This window comes from Cydia amplana, chromosome 5 (genome assembly GCF_948474715.1).
Source record: "Cydia amplana chromosome 5, ilCydAmpl1.1, whole genome shotgun sequence".
Classification (NCBI taxonomy): domain Eukaryota; kingdom Metazoa; phylum Arthropoda; class Insecta; order Lepidoptera; family Tortricidae; genus Cydia; species Cydia amplana.
In genome coordinates, this window is record NC_086073.1 from 20,669,824 (window position 1) to 20,690,668 (window position 20,845).

General features: G+C 38.5%; 2 protein-coding genes across 4 annotated transcripts in view; both read left to right on the top strand.

Moving 5' to 3' along the window:
- LOC134648320 (neuroligin-1-like) overlaps nucleotides 1-20,845 on the top strand; it is a 265,829-nt gene that overhangs the window by 221,395 nt on the left and 23,589 nt on the right. For all 3 annotated transcript variants that reach the window (XM_063502820.1, XM_063502821.1, XM_063502822.1), the window contains one exon: nucleotides 18,340-18,523. In XM_063502820.1, the coding sequence (XP_063358890.1) occupies nucleotides 18,340-18,523 (184 nt within the window). The remainder of the gene's footprint in view (nucleotides 1-18,339; nucleotides 18,524-20,845) is intronic.
- On the top strand, nucleotides 5,140-10,485 carry LOC134648364 (uncharacterized). The gene is made up of 2 exons (XM_063502885.1): nucleotides 5,140-5,547; nucleotides 10,052-10,485. The coding sequence occupies exons 1-2, from the start codon at nucleotides 5,208-5,210 to the stop codon at nucleotides 10,435-10,437; spliced, it is 726 nt and encodes a 241-aa protein (XP_063358955.1). The 5' UTR covers nucleotides 5,140-5,207; the 3' UTR covers nucleotides 10,438-10,485.

The following is a 20,845-nucleotide window of genomic DNA, read 5'->3' on the forward strand; positions in this document are numbered from 1 at the left end:
AAATAAGTAGATATATTATGCAAACTTGTATTTTGCCTTGAAATCAGTAGGTATGCAAATGTGTCGCAAAACAGTTGATTTTTATGGTAGTAATGATTTTTAATGATAAGTATTACCTAATTTGGGTTTCGTTTGCAATACGGTGAAGTGAAAAAAATGTGTTACCCGGCAGCAAAGTCTGCTCCTATAAGCACAAAAATTAAACAACACATAAAAATAACTATTGTTAAATCCCCAAGGAGTACTCAACTGTAAACCTACATCAGTCCTCCACTCTACTTAAATTCTTTTCACTGCCACTACGGTATTTCCTTCCTTCAGTGGCGGCACAACCAACTATTAGTCAAATGAAATCCAGGCGGGGTTGAACGGTCCCTCAAGCCGAGCGGTATATTCCAATTGCTTACCATCTGCAGACGAATCTATAATATCAAAGATAAACACTTTAACATGAGAATAGGAAATAGTAATTAGTAATTAATAATAAGTAAACAACTGAACACAAACTGCTTACTTAACTATTACAATAATAGAGCTCAACGAGAATGGCAAATTATAATTTCTTAAACAAAGTCATTGAATTATTTTATAATGCACTACGATTGACTTCCAAAAAGAGGGTACCGTACTGAATAAAAGGAAACGTTGTTGTATTAAGTTGTATATTTCGTGTACCTTAAAATATTAGCCTTATTACGAAAATTAATTATTTTTCAAAATTGCCACTCTTGTCACTGGGTGTACCTACTTAAGTACATATTTTTAAGTTGATAAGAACTCCATTCAGATACATAAACGTGAACACAAAGAATTTGAATCAGCTGCAGCAAACTTAGGTTTTAAACATGAGTCACTTAAGTAATCTTTTACTTATTTATACTTGAATTACTTACTGTCAAGGGCCTCGTCAAGATGAAAATTTTATTGTTCCTCGACAAACGCCAAATGAAAAATAAATAATGTATTGTTAGGCAGAAATATGAACTATAAGTCACATGATAATTTCCATAAATTATTTACGCATTAATTAGCATTTTCTATATAAACGAATATTACGTGGCCCCTGAGCAGTTAATCCGCTAAGCGTTTGCGACATCACCCACCTCGGCCATCTCCCAAATATATGCAGCCTTTGTGGTCTCAGCCGAGCGAAGTAAAATTAAAATGTAGGAGTAATCTCATACATTTCAGCGAGCGCGACATTTTAGTGTTTTTGCCATTAGCTGGAACACAAATGTGATAAGAATGTAAGTTTTAATTAAATTAACTTTCGGGTATGTGGGTTACCACCAAAGGTAACTATAACTAGCATTTCGGACAAATGTTACCTACCTACAAAGAGTTTTGTTTTCGTTTTTCTTTTTTTCAAGCGTGTTTTTGCTGGAAAACTTTATCAAAGGCGTATTATTTGTACAACTTAGTAGTATTATTTTGATTACTTATACAACAAAAAAATACGGTTGTTGATCATGATGTCATGATCAACTTAAAGCCTTCTTGAAGTATGGAGAATGAGAAAACTGCGATTTCGACTATGAAAATAAATATTGCTTTATTATTTGAATAATTATATTTCATATAGGTTAAATAAAATGTAAGTGAATCTTGACAAAGAATAGTAAAAGCAGATTAACGACTTCTACCTGAACGAATTCGTCAGTAAAGGATAGTTCGACATAAAACTTTAAAACCGTTTGCCGACGGCGATATAATTTATGTCGCCACGTGTGTCTGACTCGACAATCCTCAAACCGAATCTGGAACCTAAAGTTTTATCGGCCGTAAAAGGTTTACGACACAACCATTTGATAAGAGCGGATTTTTTGGAAAATCGGCCCTAAAAAGGTCGTAAAGAAACTCATCTAATACTGAATGCATAGCTGTAGTCCAGATTTCTCTGATATCAGAACTTGGACGCCGCCGATTCTGTATTAAGATTTAAAATCATATTTTGACACGACCTAAGCTTTACCTAGTCGTTTCATCAAACATCTCATGCTAGTGTTGGTTAAGAGTCCTTTAATGTACCTGTGTTAAGATTTTCAAAGACTGTTTTTAAGACTCCTATAATAATAAATCAAAACTAGAGTTCTTTTCAACTTGTTTGAGAGAGAATGGAGTCTTTTTAGACTTGGGTTTTTTTCAGAGTACTCATGTTTTTTTTAAATAAAAACCTATAATGCATGGGTTGGGTACCTACATCATACAAAAATGCTTATTTTCATTACTGCTATAAGTATTTAGATTCAACCTATGAAATTGTTTTGTTAGACGAAAACTTTTGTACTTTTGAGTTGTGCTCAAAAAATAATTCATAAAGCACCTACTCGACTCGGACTTTAAAAGACTCGGATTTTTTAGGGCAGTCTCATAAAAACATGTCTTCTTCAAATATAGACACAAAAGACTCAAGTTCCTACAAATATCAGACGACGACTCAAGGTCAAATCAAAATACGATAAACCTCATAATTTTTTTTTAAAACAGAACCAGCCTCTTGAGCAAAGGCAAACGTGATAGGCGTAAAAAAACCGGCCAAGTGCGAGTCGGACTCGCGCACGGAGGGTTCCGTACCATCAACAAAAAATGGAGCAAAACAAGCAACAAAACGGTCACCCATCCAAGTACTGACCCCGCCCGACGTCGCTTAACTTCGGTCAAAAATCACGTTTGTTGTATGGGAGCCCCACTTAAATCTTTATTTTATTCTGTTTTTAGTATTTGTTGTTATAGCGGCAACAGAAATACATCATCTGTGAAAATTTCAACTGTCTAGCAATCACGGTTCGTGAGATACAGCCTGGTGACAGACGGACGGACGGACGGACGGACGGACGGACGGACGGACGGACGGACGGACAGACGGACAGACGGACGGACGGACGGACGGACAGCGGAGTCTTAGTAATAGGGTCCCGTTTTTACCCTTTGGGTACGGAACCCTAAAAAGGGCCATAAATAAAAAAAAGTTTTGTCAAATTGTTTACTTATCGGACGGTCAAGGTCAAGGTTTCCGAATAGAAAGACATTAGGAAATCTCTTTTTCATGAGAAAAATACGGTGCTTAAATAGCTATTAGGTACGTAGTTTTATAAATCCTTATTCAGCTTTCCAAGCGGAAACAAAATTGCGATATTTAATTAGTTATTGCGGCATATTGTTGATAGTTTTTACAGATGTTTGCGTTTGCTTAAGGCTATTTTGAAGATAAAACGTTTTGTTCTAGTTAAATGATTATACTGATAGTTTTAAATTTTTAGTGACATTTTGTACAAACTTGTAACTCTTGTAAGTAAGAAAAATATTCTTATAATTTTTGTCAACGTATTCTTGGGCCACCCTGTATTAATGCTGAATGTACCCACATACTACTATTATTATAATTCTCTCATGAAAACTCACTATTCATTACCTGAAAACGAAATTCAAATCTCACTCGCGATATTCAGTTACAGCAGGAAATGGGGCATTCCTCGATTTGCATATATTCAGTCGGTAAATCGAGCACAATTCAGAAAGGGTCGCGTTTTAGACGAAGAGCTAGTGTCGTAAAATCGTATCTATTATTTATTTAATGAGAAATATGTGTACACAGCATAATTTTACAAGCCAATCGACACGAGAACATTGCAAAATAAATAGTATATTAATAACGACGACGGTAATAAAGTTATTATTATGTAAAAATATGACCTAGCCTTGACCGATGTTCTTGGGTTCAAATCCCGGTAAAATAATTTAATTTTGTGATGAGCACGGATATTAATTTTATACTTGAGTCATTATCATTAACTTGTTTCTATCTATTTAAATACTCATAAATATTTATATATTTAAATATATCGTTGCCTAAACCACACGAGCCTTATTGAATTTACTGTAAGGCTTAATCAATTTGTGTCAGAATTCAGAATGTCTTATTATATTTGTTAGCGCGCCCCACTAGAGGACTCGCAGACCGGGGCCCCGCCTCCCGCGCCCGCGCCCCGCGCCGCCGCCGCTGGCTGCCGTCTCATCGGCGCGCCGGCCCGCATTCCTCCAGGGCTCTCGGCCAGAGCGCGCGCGCACACCGCTAACAGTACTCGCGATATTCTAGATTTACCATTTTTGTAATTTAATCGCTCAGATCAATATACACTGTTTAAACTATAATTTGGTGTCGTCTTCATCATTTACGAACCTTCGTCAACAAGTTTCGAACCGGATTCGACGTAAAGCAACCATAAAGACGCCGTTTCGACGAGGTCAAAAAGCAAGCAAGAAGATAGCGCGCCCGGCCGAGAATTACGATCGCCATCTTACATATTATAACATCGGAGTGAATCACCGCAAGCCACACTAAACTACAACTACTACAACAAAGCGAAATTTGTGAAGTCATCGTCCTGCCCGAGAACAAAGAAACAATAAACCAGAAAAGGGTTCCACAAACCAGAACGGTTCCACATACCAGGAAAAGGGTTTGCAGTATTTATTCGTGAGTCGTTCCAATTTTATTTCTTATTGCGCAGATATAGTTTGACCACCTTTACTTGGTATTTCTTTAATTTTCAATTTAATTCCCATTTCTAGATACTAAAATCACATTCCTGTTTCACGTCACCAATTCTAAATCCGTTTACATCTTAGTCAAATCGCAATATTTTTTTAATATTCTTTTTTTATTTACAAGCTTTCCTATCAAGGTTAACATTCCCGTTCATATTTTGGATATTTTTTTATTACATTTTCGTAAAATTAGCCTAAAATCAGTAACCACATTTCAAGGCCTAATTAACTGTATTTCGACCATTTGTTCCAACTGTGTGCCATCATTGCAATTTTTTAATATTTACTTGGAATATTTCAGAAATCTGCACGTGTTCGTATTCGTACCTACACGTAACCGAGCCGTGCCGGGGTCGGAGCTACAGCGTGCACGTGCACGTGTACATCTGCTTCCGTCATCGCTCGCGCTTGTTTGCCTCTGCCACGCCATCCATCTCGCACGCACGCTAGTTGCATTTTTAAAATTTACGTATCGTTTCACAAGCTTGGTTATTTCAATTCTTTTATTATTTAAACACGTGCTAATTACATTTTCTAATTGCAGCTGGAAATTTGAATTCTATCGCCATTCCTATAAACTAAAATTTCACTTTCTATTACAAGGCTATTTTTTTTTCTTCTAAAAATTTGCATTTTTTGTTACTTCACGCACTGCCATCATGGATTTAAAAAATCTCAAAAAAACACGTGCTTCTTTCAAATCAAAGCTTACCATATTTAAATCATATTTAGAGCCTCTTTTGTCTTGCCAGACGCTAAATAATTTACAAAATCATGAGCTAAATACTAGATTCAACAAAATCCAAGATATGTACAATGATTTTGATTCAGTTCAAACTGACATCGAAAATTTAACGGAAATTCCAGGTGACGAGCACACAGAACGGGAAAATTTCGAGACAAGCTACTTCGGCGCCTTGGCTGCCGCACAGGAGCTGCTCAGCAAGCACGCCGCGGCTGGTGCTGCCTCTGCGGCGCCGGAGGACAATCTGGTAACGGGTTCCAATGTCGTTACTGCACTCACAGGTGGGCCAAACATTAAATTACCTACGATTCATTTACCTACCTTTTCTGGGCGCTATCAGGACTGGTTAGAATACCACGATACCTACAAATCTCTCATACACGATAATCAATCGATTCCAATTATCCACAAATTTCATTATTTGCGAAGTTCATTAAAAGACGGTGCCTCACTCGTAATTAAATCACTAGAATTCTCATCTGATAACTATAAAGTTGCGTGGGATCTGCTTTGTGAACGCTATACCAATGATAGAATATTGGTAAACAATCACTTAAATGCATTATTCAACATAAACCCCGTGCTTCAGGAATCTTCAAAGGCCTTACGTAACACTGTAGATTCAGTCAATAAAAATCTCAGGGCTTTGAAGACTCTTAATTTACCCACGGAGCACTGGGACCTCCTCATAATCCACATGGTAACCAGCAAACTCGATTCAGCCACGTTGCGTGATTGGGAGACCGAGCGCAATGACATTAAAAATCTACCAACATTAACAGACTTTACCACTTTCTTAAGAAACCGCGCAGATTTGCTGGAAACCATGGAGGAAGCACAAACACTAAATAAACCACGTAGACACAGTGACATCACTCACAATCGTCCTAAATCATTTCTTGTAAATCATGCTCAAAATCAAACTCAGTATAAATATAAGTGTCCTGTTTGCAAAAATAATCACTCAATTTATCAATGTATTAAATTTAAAACAATGCCAGTTGAATCCCGCATTAATAAGGTGAATCAATTAAACCTTTGTACAAACTGTTTGCGATCAGGACATGACGAGCAAAGTTGCAGGTTGAGCTCATGCCGGCTTTGCACACAAAGACACAATACCATGTTACACATGAACAATCAAGCAAAGGTAGACCCTAAACCTTCCACATCCAAACCTTCTAATGATTGTGTAGCATCAACAACTCTAAAGGAGCATACACAGACACCACAACCAAGCAGTGCCACTTTGTGCTCCACCTTTGGTGGCCATCGTGTACCATTAGCTACAGCTGTCGTCGACGTCAATGACTGTGATGGCCAACCACACCAAGTTAGAGTTCTCTTGGACAACGGAAGTATATCTAGTTTCATTACTAAAGATCTTCAAGCAAAACTAAAATTACCTACCTATTCTACAAGCATATCCGTCACAGGGTTGGAAAAGAAACGGTCACACATCACCGAACATTGTGATGTAACTATAACTTCACGTATACAAGATTACACCGCTGAAATCAATTGCCTTGTTGTCCAAGAGATCACTGACATGATTCCATTCAACAAACTAGATTGTGACTCGTTCACTATTCCCCCTCACATCCACCTAGCGGACCCGAACTTTCACGAGCCATCCGAGGTGCAAATGTTGCTGAATGCAGAACAATTTTGGGAGTGTCTTACATTCAATCACATATCCCTGGGCAAGAAAAAACCCATCTTAGTTGAAACAACACTCGGATGGCTTGTTGCAGGTGCTATATATTCACCCAATTCTAAACAAAAGCAACCCTATACAGTCCATTGCAATCTAATAAACAACATTGAGCTTGATGCAAAACTAGACAAGTTCTTTGAACTAGAATCAGTTCCATCCACTCAACAAATCCACACTAAAGGTGAGAGTGAATGCGAACGCATGTTTACACAAACAATAACTCGCCACCCAGATGGTAAGTTTGTTGTCACAATACCATTAAAAGAATCTCCTGAAACTTTGGGCGATTCTAAAACACAAGCATTACTTCGATTTCAAGCACTAGAGCGTAAATTCAAGCGAAATCCAGAATTCAAACAAAAATACATAGAATTCATTGACGAATACCTAAGACTAGGTCACATGTCAGAAAACACTGACATACATACAAACGAAATTTCATATTTCTTGCCACATCATGCAATTTTGCGGGAGTCTAGTCTAACTTCTCGCTTACGTACAGTTTTTGACGGCTCTGCAGTTTCTAGCTCAGGGAATTCATTTAACGACATACAATACGTTGGGCCGACTGTACAAGATGATTTGCTAAGCATATTAATTCGATTCCGACAGCACAAATTCGTAGTAACTTCAGATGTCCAAAAAATGTACAGACAAATCTATGTCACTGAAAGTCAAAGAAGTCTGCAGCAAATTCTGTGGCGCTCAGACACCTCACAACCAATCAAACAATATAATTTAAACACTGTCACTTATGGGACGTCCAGTGCCCCATATCTTGCCACCAGATGTCTTGTACAGTTGGGCCAAGAATGCGCAGACAAAAATGTAAGTGAAACAATCTTACACGATTTCTACGTAGATGATTACATATCTGGAAACGATGACGAAACCACTTTGCTAGAAACATGTAGAGGCGTCATCAAAACGCTAGAAAGCGCCCATTTTCACTTAAGAAAATGGCGTTCAAACACACCATCATTACTAAACAACTTGGTTGCAGACAACAGTAGCGATGAACTATTCAAATTGGACAGAGAAGATCATTCGAAAACCTTAGGTTTACTTTGGTCATGTAAATCTGATGAGCTGCTGTTCTCTGTAACTGAAAATTTTAAACCCAAACCCACTAACAAACGCAGCATTCTATCCGCCATTGCCACTATTTTTGATCCTTTAGGACTTATAAACCCGTGTTTGCTGCCAGCTAAATTAATTTTACAGTCACTGTGGGCTAAAAACATTTCTTGGGAAGGTCAATTACCTGACGACATTGAGGCACAGTGGAACAATTTTGCTAAACAAATACCAGACATAGTTCAAATTCGTATACCGCGCAGAATACTATGTGACTTTCACGTCAAGGTCGAGCTACATGCTTTCAGCGATGCCAGTAATAAAGCTTATGCATCATGCATATATCTACGCTCAATTTCCAATGCAGGACAGGTTAATGTTCACTTAGCAATAGCTAAAAGCAAAATTGCCCCACTGAAACAAAAATTAAGTACCCCTCGATTAGAATTACTAGGGGCCCTTTTATCGACCCACTTAGCAAAAAAGGTCAAAAATTCACTGCGCTTGACTATTGATTCACAGCATTTTTGGTCTGATTCAACTATAGTTCTTTGCTGGATAAAAACATGCAAACAACAATTAAAACAATTTGTCCACAATAGGATCACAGAAATCACTAACAACTCTGACCCCACAGATTGGCATTATGTACCCACAACCTTGAACCCTGCCGACATAGGTAGTAGAGGTCAGAGCGCATTAAATCTCAAAGATTCACCTTTGTGGTGGGAAGGACCGCCTTTCCTCCATAAAGGTGAAATACAATGGCCTACTCAACCTCAAAATTTGCCTTTAGAGAATTTGCCTGAAGTCAAAATACAATGTCATGTTTCAACTGAACAATGCGAGGATAATTTCACCTCTAAATATTCAAACTTTTGTAAATTGCAACGAATTATAGCATACATGAATAGATTCGTTCATAACTGTAAAAATAGAACTAACAAGAACACAGGTCCATTAAAACTGTCAGAGCTTAATTTGTCATTACAAATGTTGTGTAAACAAGTGCAGACAGACAAATTCAATGAGCAACTCTTGCGTTTGCTAAACAAACGCCCACTTTCTCACAAGGATACCCTGTTGAAATTTAATCCATTTGTAGATACCTTTGGAATTTTGCGAGTAGGTGGCAGACTTGCAAATTCATACTACGATTATAACACAAAACACCCTATTTTATTACATGCATCACATCACATCACTAAAATATTAGTACATCACTACCATCGAATGTTAATGCACACTGGACCACAGCTGATGCTAGCAACATTACGCCACAGGTATTGGATAATTAACGGCCGTAACCTTTGCAGGCAAACGTCACGAAGCTGCATTACATGTTTAAGATATTCGGGTAAAACTCATCAACCAATTATGGGCAACCTGCCACTGCAAAGGGTACAGTCCGAATACGTATTTGCTAACACATCCTGTGACTACTGGGCCAATCCTGATAGCGAGCAGAAAGGGTCGTGGTTGTCAAACTAAGAAAGCATACATAGTTGTTTTTGTTTGTTTGGCAGTGAGGGCGGTACACTTGGAGCTCGTCACTGATTTGACAGCCATGGGCTTTATTGCCGCGTTAAATAGATTCATAGCCCGCAGAGGCAAACCAGCCACCATTTTGTCAGATAATGGTACTTGTTTCGTAGGGGCTTGTAACGAATTAGCCAAGTTTCTTAAAAATAACTCTGACGAAATAACGTCATATTCAGCTACAAAGGAAATAGAATTCAAATTTTGTCCTGCTTATAGCCCACATTTTAATGGTTTGGCAGAAGGCGCAGTTAAGCGAGTAAAATATCATTTAAAACGAGTTACCTCCATGGCTCACTTAGATTACGAAGAGATGGTAACATTTTTGGTTCAAGTTGAAGCTTTACTTAATTCTAGGCCTTTAACCCCAATTTCATCGGATCCATCCGATCTTACCCCTCTTACCCCTGCGCATTTTTTGATAGGACGAACGCTCACTATGATACCTGCTCCCTTGGTGCAAGACTCGCCGATACATACCCTCGCGAGATATCAGAGAATAGATGCGCTAAAAGCGCATTTTTGGAATCGTTATTATAAGGAATTCATTTCAGAACTGCAGGTCGGAAACAAATGGCGCAGGAATGGAGGCCAGCTGAAGCTCGGCGAGATGGTTCTCGTCAAAGACGACCGCTTGCCCCCCAGCAGATGGCTGCTCGGGCGAGTCGCCGCAGTCTACCCGGGCGACGACGGAGTCAGCCGCGTCGCTGACGTCACCACCACCACAGGGACGCTGAGGAGGGCCTACAACAGGCTCTGCCCGCTCCCACTGACATTGGACCAGGATGGTCCAAGGGGGCCAGCTTGTTAGCGCGCCCCACTAGAGGACTCGCAGACCGGGGCCCCGCCTCCCGCGCCCGCGCCCCGCGCCGCCGCCGCTGGCTGCCGTCTCATCGGCGCGCCGGCCCGCATTCCTCCAGGGCTCTCGGCCAGAGCGCGCGCGCACACCGCTAACAGTACTCGCGATATTCTAGATTTACCATTTTTGTAATTTAATCGCTCAGATCAATATACACTGTTTAAACTATAATTTGGTGTCGTCTTCATCATTTACGAACCTTCGTCAACAATATTTATTTTGTAAGTCTAGCTCTTAGTGTATGTCAGAATCAGCGGGTAGGTATAATAAATTCAATTCGCCAGAGACAGTCCAATACAGTGTCAATGTTGTGCGAGTTACAAACTGCGATTTTTCGACGTTGGGATACAAATGGCGGCCACCGGCATGTAAACCGTGTGTTACAAATGTTTTAGAAAATCCCATTGTGTACTTACCTTGTTTTCAGGCAATAAAGTACACATTTACATCTTCGAGTTCTTCTATTCACTTTTTCATAACGCTCGAATATACTTAAATCTAAACAAACTTTTACATTCATTAAATTTTTGGATTTCATTCACACACTTTTCACTCCCCCCTCACAACAAGCTTATTCGTACGGTTGTTACCGTAGCCGTAGCCCGGTTTCTTACTTATCTATATCGATAAAAAGCAAGCGCAAAGCAAAGCGCTCGTAAATTCCGACATGTGCTCAATTTTTGAAAAACGATACATAACGTTTTCTTTTCTTGAAGTTTGACAGATCACATAGCGGAGTTCACAGGAGCAACGATCATTTGCGGCAGCAATGCAGTTGGCAGTAACGTTGCGCAGCATTAATGCAGTAGTAATTCTGTCCTGAATCCGAATGGTACCTTATGTGATAAACGGATAAACAAAATGAACCCATCTCACATTGCACAGTTGTATCAACAGCTGCCAAACCTCTGATCCGCATGTCCCTCTGTAAGTGATACTAATGTTGGGGCAAGAATAAAGTGATACTCGAGGGTTCCGAGGGATATTCCCATCGCTTGACGAAAACTCACCAACACCTTGCACTTTTTTTTTATTCGAAATAGGATTTTCTTTTTTATTTGAAAGACCGAAAAGGAGATGGCGGGACGACTTGGACGTATTCCACCCCAAATCTTGAGAAAATGCCGATGACAGATTCGAGTGGAGGAAACGAAAAGAGGCCTTAGCCCAGCAGTGGGACACCAAAGTAGGCTAATAAAATATAAAAAAATGGTATTGGACCAGTATTCCAAAAGGGTGTCGCAAATATCCGTAGGTATTGTCCGTTGCCGGAACACAGATTTGGTGTTTTCATTTAGTGTATTTTGCTTCTGAAACTTAAGAATATTGGTTATATCAATATCCACAATTTTGACACACGCGAAAAATATGTTTGTGTCAGTTTTTGCAGATGTTTCAAAAGCAGAAATGTAGGCTCCAAAGGTATCTATGAATGAAACTTCATTATCATTTTAAGCTTTATGAATTCACAAAGCTTAACAAAGCTGTGACTCTCAATTCCGTAATCTAAATGACTGTGAGCTCAGTCTGAGACAAAACTTTGTGACTTTTCAAACTTCCAAACATCTCTAGCCTGTTATCACAATCACGTAACCCTCAATGCGGGCAAAGGGCCCTGTACCATGATATCACGACTGTTTTGGCTAGTGACTGCGTAAACTTACAGTACATCTCGCTGGCACCAGTCAGAAACGCCGCCAAAGGCCGCCCCCAAACAATCTAACAGGCGTATTCTGATTAGATAATATAATATAAACGATACTAAACGGGTCACTCACTCACGTATGTTAAGTCGAAAACGCTCGACATATTTCACTACGTACCGAGCAGCGTTATCAGGAGCGTGCGTTAACGGTGACGTAACGGTTCCGGTGCGTTTTTAATATAATAATATTTAGTTATTTAGTGACAGATAACTAAACCAGTTAACCTTTCATTAAAATACTAATACGTCTGATTTAATACGCTCTTATTTCAAAATATCATGTACGTAACGGGTAATGGTACTTAATAGCGATTGGCGCTTACGCTATTGTTAACAGTATTGTTGTATGAATCTGAACGGTACCTTAACGTCATTCAGAATCATTCACTAGTGCAGGCCGTGGTCTTATGGTAAGGGTGAATGATATTAATTATCTCCGTCCGTTTTCAAATGGCGCCGTAATGAGCGCGCGAAGAACGAACGCCAACAAAGCGCGCCATTGTGGACAATGTGGACGCGCCGTAACGGCGCACAAAGCAAGCTTTTGTTCTACGATATTTACCGAAAGTTCCGATACCTATCTAGGTGGCTGCAAGGTGCTTTGGGGTTAAAGGGGCCCACTGATTAACAGTCCGCCGGACGATATCGGCCTGTCAGTTAGAACAAAAAGTTGACAGCTCCGAACAACTTGTGGGTTTTGTGGTGAGTGGAGAATTTAATTTAGAGAATGTGATTGCAAAAGTCACATGTTATGACTTCTAGCATACAACGGATAGTTTGTTAAGTTGGATGAAATTGAATAAGCTTTATGAAAATGATTGATTTAGATACAAAATCCCACCCCCACTGCATCGCTGCCAAAAATGCATTAATATAATTATAAACAGCTTTATTTTAAAGATTTTATGTAAGTTGGTTGATAATGCAACATTATGTTACCATCGAGCTGATGATGATGGAGACAGGAGGTGGCCACATTAACTCTGTGATGAAACAACGCAATCTTATTGTGATTGAGTTTTTAAGAATTGTCTCGATGAGTATTAGTTAACACACAAACACACGTAGCGGGAATACATAATTTGCCTCCTATACCATAATACCTACAAATCGAACCAAATAAAAAAATGCCTTTCTGTTCCATTCTTTAATTAATGAAATTTCATTGCAAGGAATTCGTTCTAGTATAAATAAGGACATTCAAGAGGCAAATAAAATTTTTGCATGTTTATAATATTGCTTATCAAATACAGTGAAACCTGGATAAGTGAGACTTCAAGGGACGAGCAAATTTGTCTCACTTTAAGAGGTATTTCACTCAACCAGGCTCCCAGTTAGCCCATTCAACATCCGCCTTTCGAACTTCACCTCATTAACGACATAACCCCACCGCAGCTTATCTATCTAACGTAACTTCTTTGTTGACGTCCAGCAATTTCGCCGCTAAAGTGTGCCACTGCACAAAAGCAGGGCGTCATTGTGCGCGCGGGTTTTGCCAGACTTCCGCGGAATTAATTCATACGTCTCGACCTCGTTACGAAAGCGATTTGCCCCTTTTTTAACCGACTTGCCCCTTTTTAGGGTTCCATAGTCATTTTGTTTGTTTTTCTATCCGTATGTTTTTCTGTCTGTCTGTCCGTACGTCCAGTCATTTAGCCGCTAAAGTAGGTATGTCCCTGCACAATAGCAAGGCGTTATTGTGCGCGCGCATTGTTGCCAGACTTCCACAGAATTAATTCATACGTCTGTAGCATTACGGTGGCAGCGATTCGTCATTTTAGGGTGATATTCGGATGTGAACTGCAGCTGCATTACTGTTGCGTTGTCGTTGTTGCCGTATTTGTGTCTATCAATTTTACAAGCTTTTATTTACTTTCACCTGTCCCGTTGTCTGTCGGTCTGTAATCAAATCTTGTAAGTTAAATTTGATCCACTTCCCGGTTTCCGATTGAGCTGAAATTTTGCATACACTTTTGCCAAAAACTTATTCTTTATATAATGAGTGAAGGAATGAATGACACAATCGCGACGGTAAATGCGGCGGTGGGTGCCCTATTGATATTCCGAGAAAAATTACGCCGATTTTTGTTTCGCCGACAACGATTCTCCGACGGGTTGTTTGGCAGAGTAACGATTGGCCGAATCTCATTACGCATAATAGTCGTTTGCGAGTGTAGTCAATAAGCAGAACATTGATGATACGCATATTTACTAGTCGTAGAATAATCATTTAGTAACTGTCATAATTACCCGAGAAACCATTGGTCGAAACACAATAGGTCGAATGTTCATTTGGCATTAATATTGACTAGCTGAACTTCTCTCTTATTTATGACTAGGTATAATAGGACATGACTAACCTTTACAACAACTTTTAGTTTGAGTCTGATAAACATGGTTTTAGATACATTTAATTATCTAGTTCCGTTCCGATTTGAGTAATTTTTTTTTGTTTGAAAGAAGTTACCTTCGAGGTAATACCATAATAATTTTGGTTCTGATCTGATGTTGGAATCCATGAGGAATTGACGGAACTCCTCAATTTTTAAAGGCATGTGTATTATGATTTCGGTATTTTCTAAACTCTAATAATGATTTGTTTTATTAATATGTACATTAACGACCTTTAAACTTTAAATTTAAATTTAAAAGGATTGGATATTTTTAAGTTTAAAAAATGAAATTACTTTTCATAAGTTTCTCTCAAAGCTGAATTCGCGACCCCCTTGGACAAGTGCCCACACTTTGAAAAACACTGTTCTAAAGTAACTCAAGCATTTCCTTCCAAATCCACCAATTTGATGTAGTGCAATTGTAGCCTTACCACGAGTCTGACACTACATATTCGCTAACTGCTTTGTAACTCAGGTATTTTATAAACATATACTTAACGCAAAAATGACAATATTTTATATCATCCTTTTGTTCCCATTTTTATCCTCCTTCCTGTTTTATATCATCCTTAAAATGTGAAACGTTATTCGACTAAACATTGCTTAAACGAAACGATTACTCTGCGAAATGGAAATCGTCCAATAATAGTTCTGCTAATTTACACAGAAGCGAACTGAACTGTATGTGAACCAAGAGTATACGTAACGTTGGTCGACCAAAAGTTACATTTACAAATAAATGACTCTGCGAAACGATGTTCGGCGAATCGTTGTCGGCGAATCGATAATCTGCTAAAAGTTTCTCGGAGAATCATTAGGTACCCGCGGCGGTGATTGTCACTCATTTTATCAAGTTGACGTCAAGCTGACAGTTGACATCCGAACGTTACCTTTATAGGATTTCGTACCCGAAAGGTGACAATCGGAATCTATTTGCTAAGCTTTCCCTGTTCTTCCGTCCGTCTGTCTGTCTGTCAGCGGTTATACTACATATAAATAGGTAGATAGACAGGTAGGGAAGATAGAGCGTGTTAGACATTTTTTTGGGTTTCTTTTAATTATAATGAAATAATAATATAATTTATTTAGTTTATACTTAATTTTAATAATAGTTTACAAGTCTTGTTATTGAGAGAATGAAAGAAGCTTAAATACATATAATTTATAATGATTCGATTTCATATACTGTATATAGGTACTTGGAAAACATTAAATCTAGATTTTAACAGGAAAATTTTATAAAATGAGAACAAGATGATTGTTTAACACTGATTTAAACTTTCACGATTTTTACACATTATTAAATTATACAACGGGACTTAATCGCAGAGATGTACAAAATGGTTTTAAAAAAGCATTTAAATACAAAATGCAAAATACTTTTCAGATTTACTATTTCAAATGCAAAATACCAAATAGTTTTGCGTTTTGTATTTCAAATGCTAAATACAAAATAGGTATTTTCAAAATACTTTTTCAAAATAAAATACCTTTTGACCAAATCTCAGATATTTTTATTTATTTTAGGTACTTATTTATCATGAGAAATAGAGACACAATGCCGAGCCAAACAAAAACGTCTAATAACATGGCACCTTATGCATGACATTTTGGTCATATTTATCAGTAGGTACGCGTATCAATAATGTAAATCATGTAAATGTTTACATTATCTAAATTATCTTGTTGTAGTACAGTACATAGCCGTTCCAGTATTGTAGGGATAACAACAACACTTCAATATCATAAAAGTAGGTAATCAAATCAAATCAGTAACCACTTCACCAGCACCAGCAAACAATAAATCAGTGAAATCGAATCGTCGGCGTCAGCGGCGTTGCGTTTCATAGCCATAGATCATGTTCGTCGTTTTCGTTTGACATTGACACTAGTCAGACATAATAGCCGGTTTAGACTCTCGCGCGATCCACGAGACGAGCCGCGAGCCGCGCCACGAAACGCGAGTGTAAGCGGTGGGCTCGCGGCTCGTCTCGTGGCTCGCAAGCTCGTCGAGCTAATATAATTTAAACACTAACGGCACGGCATAAGGTTTATAACCGAATGACAAGCCGAACGCGAGTGCGTCGAGGCGAGCCACGAGCCGAGCCGCGAGCCGCAAGTCTAAACGACTATTGAGACCGTGCACGATGGCAGCGCCGCCTAGCGTTCGCAACGTGGTCGGCGCTGTCAAATAGCGAGCGCAACAAAATAAAGATTATTCCTTAAAAATATTTACTATAATGTACTTAACAATGTGCGGAATCTATTCGTATTTAATGTTAAATACACTTGGTTTTTGCTTTAGTGAAAACAGTAAGAATTATCTGTGTATTTTATATTATTCGGTCAATATCCTTCGTTGTTGTTTCGTTACAAATTCAATGAATAAACGCATGTTTCACTATGTTTTGATGACTCACTTAGTGATCCTTTTCCTGGGGATACGTACGATGCTTGCAATTATAAAAACTTTGACCTTTTTCACAGGTTTTAATTAACACATTTTATGTTAAAAATTTATGTTCTCCCGCTTAAGGCACTTGTGACAGACGACAGATAACCCTACGTGCCAAAAGTGTGCTTTTGACGGGCTTTAAATAACTAATATTACAATCACTTAATGTTGGTACACTGTATTAGCTATTTTATTAACATACAAGAAAAACTGTTGACATAGACTAGATAAAATGTTTAGCCATTACGTTGTTAAGCCTGGAATAGTACTACATGGTATAAAAAGCTAATATCTAGCTCGGCGTTGAAAATATATAAAATTTACTATTACGGTTTCGTCCAGTATTATTGCAGTTTACCACACAATAGCTATCGTGACCAATTTTTATCGTAAGTATGATTATAACGCTAAAATAACTGAGAAGTATGGGAATTGACAGAAACACTGATACCAATCTTGTCATTATTGGCCACATCAAGCGCTGCGATCGTTTCGGCTTCCCCTACGGGTGCTTTGCACGGAGGCACGGAGCGAATAAGGCGCGCACTCTGACTGGCATGGCTAGCAGTAGGCGCCTCTATCGGTCAAATTCGGCAATACAAGCGTCATTCGTTCATTTCATTTTGTTTGACTGGTAATGTTGGCTAAACTTAATCACAAAGTATTTTGCATTTTGAAATGAATGCAAAATGCAAAATACATCTCGAAAAGTATTTCAAATAAAATACAAAATGCTTTTTACTAAAAGGCATTTAAATGCAAAATACAAAATAGGTATTTTGCATTTTAAATAGAAGTATTTCAAATAAATCGCATCTCTGCTTAATCGCGTATCTAAGTTTAATAAGATGATTGTTCAACTAAAACTGCTGAACTTCAAACGAAAAGGAAAAATAACATCCTTTTTGGCTCCCAAAAATTAAGGACCGTCGATTTTTTGTTTAATAACTTTTTCATAGGGCTTTATTCGATAAAGTTATAAAATCTGGATGAAAATGTTGAATTTTAGTTTATCTTTTGATAGATGATACAATGATTAAGAATTTAATGTGCTTTATCTAAATACAGTTGAAAAACTGATCATTTATGAAGAAGATTTTCAATAAAAATATGTATCTTTCTCACTCTATAGCCCGAACTATTCCTGTACTGATACTACAATGCGAATATTGGTGAAAAATGTTACTTAACTGAAAGAGTTCGCTTATTCCCTATAAGTTCACCTACTTCAATTTATAATATTCTGATGTTATTGTTATTTATGATGTCAATGTCTACTTTAAACCATCTTATTTCCGCAGGCGAAATCTTCCCCGAACTCTACACAACAGCAGCCCTAGACGACGAAGACAGCACGGAGGCCGAAGAGACTCCTGAGGCCGAATGCGAGCCCTCACCCTCACCGAGGCCAGCGCTGTCACTACCTTCACCGCAACCCACGCCAAAAGAAGATTCCTTAACGACAATGGACACGCATTATTATAGGTTAGTACCAAACCAAAGGGGGACTTTTTAAACGATCTTTCAACGTTTTTCATTAAGAGGCCGACGAAAGTGCAGAAGCCGAATGCGAGCCAAGTTAAGGGTACGCACAGATAAGCTATTAAAAATAATTGCTGACCTTTTAGACCACTACTCAGGATCACTGGGTGTGGGGGGATCACTACTCAGGCGAGTGCGTGGCAGCAGCAACGGCCTCCTTAAAGGATTGTCGGAGAGTCTTGACTGCCCTACATACATCATACATATGGCCATCGGCAGGGCCATATAGAATGAGGCCGCGACCAATTGCGGGCCAATTTGTCGTGTTTCTCCTTCTTGTATATTTTCTGTTCCTACTAACTTATTTATTAAGTCAAAATTGTTACTAACATTATATGGATCATTGATCTGCAATAAACGATTTTTATTTTATTTATTTAGACATACAGGATTTATTTATTTAATACATTATTGCACAACATAGGGCAATGAAGATGGTCCCCTTTCTACGAAGATTTCCATATAAAGTGACCCCTTTTATATTTAAATGAGTATTTATTAGTAGAATTATAACATTTGATGTGAAAACAAAGTGTATTTAAAACTCAGACGCCTGAGAAGAGTCTCTTCTCTGGACTGTCGTATCGGTCCAGAAATACCGCGGGCGACAATTCATTTCACAGTTTACCTGTATAAGGTAGTACCCGTGCGTATATGCGTTATTTTCTGTCTAATTTCGGATGATTTCTGCCTCTGTGTATCACAAATTTGTAAGCTTTTTGAATATTCAAAAGCATGATTTACATAACCATAATGTACAATATAAACCGCGTCATATCTCCCTTGAGCGACAAATTTAAAACCCTACGTTCAGACTCATTTCTCACGCAGATGAGAGATAAAAAGCATCAAAACAACGTTGTTGGAGAAATAACACTCATTATTCATCCGTTAATTCCGTTACTGCAAACTCCGGTTAATTCATTCGGAAGCTGCCATAGTGAAATGAAGAAAGTAAATTGACTTACCTACGCACTACAATTAAAAGACCTGGCCGCCTAAGATGGACGGATGTCTATCATTTGTCACCATACCTGTCACGCTCTAACAAGTGTCGTAGGTACGTAAGTGCGAAAGTGAAGCATTATATGACAAAAACGTGACCATGATACCGCTGCTGTTGTCTATATTTTTGAGTACCTTTGTTTATAAATCTATGGTTTATTTATATCGCCAAATACCCATGACACGGGCTTATTGAGTTTAGCTCTGGGTCTACTTGGATTTTTTTCAGATTGTCCCTAGCTTTTACCTCTTAAGAGCCAAGCATACAAAATACAATATCAAAACTTTGCTATAGTGAAATTTTAACTAACAAATAAGGAAATAGAGTAGATATTTTTTTGTTTCGAAATTAAAACAAATGCAACTCTGTTTCAGTTGAAAATAAATTCAATTTCATCGCCTGAATAGGTACTAAAGTTACCGTGAGAGACTGTATTTATTGACCTTTCAAAAGTCCGAGCAGTTTGCCCTACTGTAATTATTTGACTACGCCCCCCGCCCATCCATTACCACTATCAGAGCCCCGCAGATGGGGAAAGGAATGGGGCATTACAGACGATTGCGGACAAAGGTTCCGTACATTAGCGGTATTGGAGTAATCTGGTTACTAGGGGTCAATTCTGATCCCATAGAGGTCACATCTGGCTAGTTAGGGTGCAAATATTCTAATTAGCCACTTTTTTATATAATAAGGGGTCACGATAGGCAGCTAGGTGTAAGGCATCTTGTTTGGGTGCTTATTAAGTAGGGAGTATTACTCCAATATTTTGCCGTTAGAGTGCAGCACTAGCGCCTTTCGTAAACCATAGAGTAACTTATAAACTGTTTTTTGACAAGTTTTCACAGTCAAAAAATATGACATTGATATATCAAGACGATTTGTTTACAATGGGCCTACCGGGAAACGCGAAATCGAAACTCAGCTATCTGCCTCTTTATCGCTCGGATATGCAAGAGTGATAAAGAGGTTACATACAAAAATTTAGACTTTCTCCTGTACGGTAGACCCTTAGATTGCGACTAATTGTGGGAGTCGCGCCCCCTACGCCCTACCTGCGTAGTTTCGCGAAATCTTTCCTATTTAAATTAGCCATTTCTCAGTTGTTGCTTCATAATTATGTCAGAGGCAACGAGGCAACGAACTGCCTATGCCTAATTAAAGAAGTCTCACTACAGTTCAAATGTGACTCTATAGAAATTGTACCGGCAGCAATCAACGGTATGTACTGCGCGCATGTCTTGCTATTTCAGTCAGTCTCG

Coding starts and splice junctions, on each gene's coding strand:
- LOC134648364 (XM_063502885.1), top strand. CDS start 5,208: ATGGATTTAAAAAATCTCAAAAAAACACGTGCTTCTTTCAAATCAAAG. Junction 5,548..10,051: donor GGAGGACAATCTGGTAACGG/GTTCCAATGTCG, acceptor ATTTTTTGATAG/GACGAACGCTCACTATGATA.